The sequence below is a fragment of the Tupaia chinensis genome, unplaced genomic scaffold (assembly GCF_000334495.1).
Source record: "Tupaia chinensis unplaced genomic scaffold, TupChi_1.0 Scaffold000215_1, whole genome shotgun sequence".
In the NCBI taxonomy this organism is placed as follows: Eukaryota; Metazoa; Chordata; class Mammalia; order Scandentia; family Tupaiidae; genus Tupaia; species Tupaia belangeri.
This window is the reverse complement of record NW_006159690.1, coordinates 3,662,448-3,670,863: the sequence shown is the minus strand read 5'-3', so window position 1 is coordinate 3,670,863 and position 8,416 is coordinate 3,662,448. Positions and strand designations below refer to the sequence as shown.

At 38.2% G+C, this 8,416-nt stretch overlaps 1 protein-coding gene across 1 annotated transcript in view; it reads right to left on the bottom strand.

Annotated features, from left to right (window-relative positions):
• UBE2U (ubiquitin conjugating enzyme E2 U) overlaps positions 1-8,416 on the bottom strand; it is an 87,957-nt gene that overhangs the window by 59,241 nt on the left and 20,300 nt on the right. Inside the window, exon 6 of the mRNA XM_006147533.3 lies at positions 6,572-6,620. Within this exon, the coding sequence (XP_006147595.1) occupies positions 6,572-6,620 (49 nt within the window). The remainder of the gene's footprint in view (positions 1-6,571; positions 6,621-8,416) is intronic.

Genomic DNA, 8,416 nt, shown 5'->3' with positions numbered 1-8,416 from the left:
CCTCAGAAATATTTTGTTTTTAGTATTGAACTGATACATCTTTTGTTACATTTCAATATAAATGTTCCTCTTGTAGAGTCCTTGCTATATTCACTTACTAATTTTTAAGCTTTGTATATTCATTTGGATTTTACTAAGTACAGATTTGTGTCATCTGTGAATAAACATAATCTAATTCACCCTTTCCAAATGTTTTAGCTTTTGTTTCCTTTTCTTGTCTCACTGTATTGACAAATAACTCCAGTATAATGCCGAATACAGTGGTCATTGCATATTTCATATGAGGTTGGCTATTGGATTTTTGTAAATTCTCTTCACTGGAATAAAAAAATACTCTTCTATTCTTAGTTTGCTAAGAATTTTTATAATACATTTTTATAATGGGGATTAAATTTTAGCAAATACCTTTTCTGGATTCATTGAGATGATTTCTTGACTTCTCTCTTTATAAAAATGTACAACATAATGTGTAACATGATGTTTCTCATTATTAAGCTAACTTTGATTTCTTGTAATAAACCCAATTTGGTCATTATGTATTATTCTTTTTTTATATATAGATGGTCCTTGACTTACAATACTTTTCCTTACAATTTTTTGACTTTATGACTTTCACCTGAATGAAACTACTTTGAATTTTGAGATATTCAATACTTTATTTAAAACAAGCTTTATGTTATATTGGGTCATCAGGAAAGTCATGATACATTTTTGCATAGCATAGAAAAATACATCATGACTTTCTTGATGACCTAATATATTTTGCCCAACTGTAGATTAATGTAAGTGTTCTGAGCAGATTTAAGGTAGCCTAGGCTAAGCTCTGATGTTCAGTAGGTTCCATGTATTAAATGCATTTTTGACTTACAATTTTTAAATTTACAGTGGGTTTGTCAGGACACAACTCCATTGTAAGTGAAGCATCTTCAGTTTGGTAATGTTTTGAATAGGATTTATGTACTATGTGTATAAGATGTATTGTCCTATAATTTTCCTATTTGTAATAATCCTTTGGATTTAAAATCTGAGTGTAGAGGTTTTGAAATATCCCCAATTTCTTTATTCACTGAAAAAGTTTCAATATTGTTTTCTTTTATTTTGAAATAACTTTTGGAACTGGCATGTAGCATGGTGGTTAAGGTACCAGATTCCCACACAGCTGACTATGGTTCGATTCCTGGACCTGGTGGCTTGCTTTCTCTCTTCCTCTTTCTCTCTCTATGGTCAAATTAAATAATAATAAAAATACATAAAGTTAAGTAAACAATTTATAAGAAAGAAAGAACTTTTACAAATCTTGACTTTTTCAAGATAATGCCACTACCACTTATTTACCTCAGAATAGCACGTCATCTCTGATTAAAGCTGTAAGTGCTTTTTACGTGTTAACTCATTTTTTTTTTTCTGAGAGGTTTTTGCCATAGGGCGCACGCGCTCGCCAGAGAGACAGAGAGAGACAGAGAGATAGAAAGTGAGAAATCACCCCCCATGGGAGATGGTCACGCCACAATCCCTTCTCCTCCATTCTCCTCTCAGGATCTTGGGCACGCATGCACATGCGCCCGGCATGAGTTTTAAGCCACCGGGTCCAGGACGCGAACCGTGGTTGACTACGTGGGAGTCCAGCGACATGGCCATTACGCTAACTGCTAGTCCCAATGTGTTAACTCATTTGATCTCCAGAGATGATTCTATAAAGTTGGTACTATTATCATTACTATTTTACATATAGAGAAATAGAGACAGGGGAGTTAATTAACTTGTCTTAAGTCACATAGTTATTAAATGGGAAAACTAGGATTCTTTCCCGTTATATTAAACTGACCCTCAAAGCGTGTACGTGTGTGTACATGTGTATAAAATGTAATATCTATTTCATGACCCCATTCTATTTATTTTTTATTGTAAAAAAACCCATAATATCTTAGCCATTTCTAAGTGTATTTATATTTTTGTACAACAGATCTTTGCATTTTTTTAAAGAATTATTTTATTTAACTTTATTTATTTTAATTTGACCATAGAGGTACAGCATGAAAGTGAAAAAGTAAGCTGCCAGGTCTGGGACTAGAACTGCTGTTGGCTATGTGGAAGTCCAGTGCCTTTAACCACCATGCCACCTGCCAGCCCCAACTTTTTCATCTTTTAACACTGACTTTCTATATCAAATTTTTCACTTTTTAAAAAAATTCATGAACATGAGAGTGAAAAACAGAGAGGAGGAGAGTTGAACAGGCTCCATAGAACCTGGTCATGCTGTGGATCCCTACCCTCAGTCATCAGCCCATCATATCTTGGGCACTCTTGTGCATGCTCTCTGCATTTCAAGCTGACTGGGTTGGGGATTTGAACCATGGTCGCATGTGGGGTCCAGCTTTCCTTGAGCAGCATATTGCCACTACACCATAGAGCCAGTCCCTTCACTTACTTTTGACATTAGCAAATACAAGTCTCCAGAATCATGTCCAAAAGCTGTATTTTGGGTATTATATACCTAAACCAGAATTTATTTAATCGATCTATTCTGTTGGATATTCTGTTTGCAATTTCTCATTACAAACAATTCTATGATTAACATTCCTAGAATCTATCTTTCCATGCATGTTTGATTATATCATTAAAGATAAATTTCTAGAAGTGTCAATGCTATAGCAAAGGCGTACACTTGTCTTAGGACTTTTAATAGGTACTACAAATGTAATATGTTTCTCTGTCTACATTCCTTAAATATTATCTTGTGCCTGCTGCTTTAAATTATTTAGCCGGTCACTTGTGTGTGCATATTTAGCATTTTGGACTCTGTCTCATTTTCCTCTCTTCTTGGTTATCTAACAAGCAATTCTCCTCTTCCTTTCCTGCTTTGGTTTTGTATCTCAGCTCCCAGTACTCACACTGTAGTTGTCTCCTGGAATTCCTGATTCATTTTGCCATCTGTTCAGGATGTCAGGCTTTGGTAAGTATGCCCTCTCACACCTTCATGTTCTTGGAAGGTGCTGTTCCCTTTGCCTCGAATGCCCGGTTTCTTTAGACTACAGGTAACTTCTTATTCTGCCTTGAGAAGTCACCTTAGACTGGCCTGACCACAGTTGTGCAGGCTTTAGGGTGCTACCACTCAATGCTGCAGCCATGTGGGGAGCCCTGGGACCTGGATCTTGGATTGACCTGAACTCACTGGGCATGTTTGTGATCTTGGCTGACTAGAGAGCTAGAGGGAGGACTGCAGAATGATAAGATTCTGTCTTCTCACTCACTCTCTTTCTTTCTCTTTCTCACGAAAGAAAGAAACAAACTTAATTTTAAAAAAGAAAATAAAGAAATCACCTCAGGTATCATCCCCTTCTAAAAGCTGGCCTTGGGACCAGCAGTTGGCGTAATGGATATGTCACTAGACTCCCATGTAGTCGACTGTGGTTCGAGTCCCAGACCGGGTGGCTTAAACTCACGCCAGGTGCATGAGTGTGCGTGCCCAAGATCCCGAGAGGAGAATGGAGGAGAAGGGATTGTGGTGTGGCCATCCCCCCGGGGGGTGATTTCTCGCTTTCTGTCTCTCTGTCTCTCTCTGTCTTTCTGGCAAGCGCATGCGTCCTGTAGGAAAAACCTCTTAAAAACAAAACAAAACAAAAAAAACCAGCTGGCCTTTACATATGCCTTCAGGGACATCCCACACCAAGACTTCTATTTTTCCCATGTCCCCCCAATACCTCATCTTCTATCATTGCACTCACTATATTTACGTAATGCAACAATTAAGAGGCACAGCCCAATGAAATGTTAGATTACAATGAAGGAGGTAGCTCTAGAGATAGATGATTTACAAAAGAGTAAAGACCTCTAAAGGAAGCCTAGGTAAAAGTAAGAGCCACAGGAAGAAGTTTCTGCTCAGTATGACTCATTTTAAGTATGACTCATTTTAATTTAGCATTTGTCCCATAGCCGTGATCCTGGTATTTGTCCTGTGGCTTCCCAACTATATCCTCTGGGGGAAGATCTTCCCTACATTGGTCTTATAAGACTGATAATAAGGCCTACTTCTACTGTCTTGTCTCTACCTCAGAGAAGGGCTTCTAGTCCTAGAGTATAACTTCTATGAGGTTGGGGACCACACATTATTTACGAGTGTATCCCCAATACTTGGGTACAATGCTTGTATAGAGTAAATGTTCAAGAATGCATTCTGAGGGACCAGCAGTTAGTGTAATGACTATGATGCTGGACTCCCATGTAGTCGACCGTGGTTCGAGTCCCGGACCTGGTGGCTTAAACTCACACCAGGTGCGTGTGCGTGCATGCCCAAGATCCTGAGAGGAGAATAGAGGAGAAGGGATTGCAGCATGGCCATGCACCCTGGGGGGTGATTTCACTTTCTGTCTGTCTCTGTCTGTCTTTCTGGCAAGCGCACGCGCCCTATAGCAAAAACCTCTCAAAAAGAAAAAATAAAATAAAGAATGCATTCTGAAATATATATGAATAAGTAGCTGTTCTCCCAGGGCCTGAAAACCTGCCCCATAACTCACAGATGGTATTTTACAGACCATGTACAAATATCCCAAATTCAAGTCAACTTCGATTACTGAACATCAGTTGGATTTCCCCAACTGTATTCTAGCCAGTTTACTAAACATTGCCTGAGTTTTGTTGTCTTTTGGAAACAGGGTTGCAATTTCCTGGCTATGTCTCTGAAATATGTTTCTACAGCCAGGTCACCAAGCAACGCAAAGTTCTAAGCAGATGGTGCTAGATGGACATGAGGCTGTGAGCAGCATCTCTCTTTGAATAATTTCTTTGGGACCTTATTGTGAATGTGCTATTGAAAAAATAAATATAGGAACCAGCAGTTAGTGTAATGGCTATGTCGCTGGACTCCCATGTAGTTGACTGTGGTTCGAGTCCCAGACCCAGCAGCTCAAACTCATGCCGGGAGTGTGTGCGTGCCCAAGATCCCAAGAAGAGAATGAAGGAGAAGGGACTGCAGTGTAGCCATCCCCCAGGGGGGTGATTTCTCGCTTTCTGTCTCTCTGTCTCTGTCTTTCTAGTGAGCGCATGTGCCCTATAGCAAACACTTCTCCAAAATAAATAAATAAAAATAAAATATAAAAATAACTGAACTCAATTTTAGAACAAGCATAGTAGGGGCAAAAATAACTTACCGATACATAATAAATTGCAGACAAATATACATTAAGAGTGTAGAGAGTCACTGAAATCTAGATCGTACTGCTTCAATTGAGTCCTCTGTAAAGACTTTTCTAGAGAGTTCAGACTGGCACAAAATGAGTGTGCCATTTATCCTTTATCTGGGTCAGAGGCCTAGTCTGTTCCTATTGCCTTATTAGTAAATGCTAGCATTTATTTTTATGTGATGCAAATAATTTTACCACTAGTCAAAAGAGTTTTTCGATACTCTATGGACACTCATGTTTTAAAAGCAGATAAGATACTGTTGATGCTTTGAGCAATTTATCATAGGACTATTTTGTGCCAGGATGGTCAATTGGTTTTGCACCATGTTGACACCATTAAAGGGCAGCATGTCCTCTGCTCGGTCCCAGTATATTGTACTGTTTACTAGATTATATTGATCTTGACATTTTTCAATATTGTTTCACAAACAGAAGCCACTTACGTTACCCAATTGTACTCATCTGTTACATGGAACCAGTCAAGGAGACCTGAGTTAAAGTCACTATCGGGTTGTTGGAAAAGTCATGATGAGCTTTTCTGTACAAAAACGCACCATGACTTTTTCAACAGCCCGGTACTATTTCAACACTAGTTAATTGACTGTTCTCTCCATCTGATTCACTATCAACATAAAGTTAATGGAAATGCTCAAGAGACTAAGTACCACAGAGCCATATCTGAGATTTTAGATGTATACCTTGTTCAGGTGTTTGTGACTGAACTGACATCACGTTGTCAGGTTGTCTCCCCAAAATTATGATGGCTGCAGCCCTAACTTTAATCATCTTCCTCTAGAGGAACCAGCAGATGGTGTAATGGCTATGTTGCTGGACTCCTACAGTCGTCGACCGTGGTTCAAGTCTGGGACCCGGTGGCTTAAAACTCACACTGGGTGACTGCATGCATGCCCAAAATCCCAAGAGAAGAATGGAGGAGAAGGTACTACAGCACGGCCATCCCCCCTGGAGGATGATTTCTTGCTTTCTGACTCTGTATCTCTCTGGTGAGCATACACACCCTATAACAAAAGTCTCTGAAAGAAAAAGAAAATCATCTTCCTCTAGAACCTTATCTTCTCCTAAATTTTTGGGGGCTTTGTGACTTACAATGGCTTGTCATTTTGACAATACACTTTTCATTTCAAAAATATAATGCAAGAGTAGGTAAGTTCATATAGTTACATTCAATTTTAATTCAATAGTCTAGAAAGAATTTAGTTTTCTATCTTTTTCTGAAAACATTTTTAAAAGGTATTGTTAAAAATGATACTACTTCCTTTTCTTCATAAAAATATAAAAAACTTAATTATGATGGAAAATATGAACAGCTTAAATCAATAGTTCTATTGGTAAATATACTGATGTATGACTGTATATTTTAAAAAACTTACTTGATAAATTCTTGTGAGTCTTCAGGTAACTCTAGGCTGTCATATTGTGCTGTAAAGACAAAAAATATGAAAGGATCCTCGTTTACTTGGAGATTGGATATATAGCTTTATGTGCACTATTTCCAAAGCCTCAATAAAGTGGTAATAAAGGAGCAAAAATAAAGTATAAAACCTCAAGGAGAGCAAAAGAAAGATGACGAGAATTTTGTTCTAAGATAGAAAGCAGATGTCAAGTGGTAACTGTCTTAGCAAGCTATAGACATTTGAAACCTAACTGCATGATGAGAGGCCAATAAAAAGCAAGTGGGTTTGCCTGAAAAACAACTCAGGATTTGAAGGTATCAGATACCTCTGAAGGGGGGGGGGGCAAGAGGTAAAGCATGCATACAAAGGCTTAGACACTCATCCGTGTGACCAGATGATCACCACTGCCTCGGAAGGAGGGAGGACGTTTAAACACTGGAGAAACCGAGTCAGAAAGACTCAGGACTGGAGGACACTAGGCACAGTTAGAACAGGAGTATGGCAAGATTATGAAAACAGGGAATAAAGCAAATAATACCAAACAGGCAAGATTCCTGACCCTCTTCTCTTGTCCAGTTCTCATTATATAATAAATAATCCCTTCTTTGTCTGCCTGTCTCTTGTGCAAGACTAGAAGATTCCACTCAGGAGAAATAGTGAAGTCTAACAAAATGGTAAGGTTTTCATTGAATAACCCTATAATAAAGTAACAACAAGTCCAGTCTGTATTCAGAACTTCTGACTTTTTTTATTTTGAAGGTTTTTGCGTACTCCACAGAAAGAGACAGACAGAGACAGTGAGAGGGAAGGTAAGAAATCACCCCCCTGATGGGGGGAAGGGTCACAGGATGAACCCTTCTCCTTCATTCTCCTCCTGGGATTTGGAGCATGCACATGTGCCTGGTGTGAGTGTCAAGCTGCCAGGTCCAGGACTTGAACTGCTGTCAGCCATGTGGGAGTCTGACACTTTAAGCACTATGCTACCCTAAGAACTGATTTTTTTAATAGACCATCATCCTATGTCTATCAAATAAATGGACAAAGATCACTAGACATTTGAAGAAAGTTAATATCATAAAAGACAACAACCTAAACAAATAAATAAGGAGAAAATAGGAAACAGAAACACATTTTTCTGGAAATTTCCAAGAACATGTAATTTTAAAACTCAGATAGATGGATGATAGACTAAAGTTTAATTTTAAAATGAAAGGATCAGAGCAGTAGATAACATCCCAAGTAGCAGCAAGTCTAGAAGAGACAACAGAGAAAATGAAAGGGGAAAAAAGTATTGAAAAAAAATCACTGCAAAAATTCCCAGAATTGAAGGACTAGAATTTACCATTTCAATAGTTATCAAATGCCCTCTATGATAAGCGAGGGGATAGAAAAAGAATACACCAAGAAACATTATCAAGAAATCTCAGATCACTGGGAATAAAGAGAAAAGTTAAAATCTCCCAGAGAGAATAAATCACATGTGAAGAATTGCACATCTGAATGAAATTAGACTTCTTGGGAGCAACACTAGAAACTAGAAGGTAATAGGGTCGTAACAATTCTGAAAGAAAATTATTTCCTAATAATTTAATATTTCCTAATAACTTAGTAATAGCTAAATTATAATTTAGTAAAACTAAGATTTAACCAGACTATGAGCATATGAGAGTAGAATTCTGTATAAGGCATGCAAAGTCAGAGAAGATTCAGCTCCTATGCACTACTAAGCTCCTAGTAGATGTGCTTCAGCAAAACAAAGGAGTAAATCAAACACGAGGAAAATGAGGGAGCAAGAAGGCCCTCCAACTTAGGAGACAGACA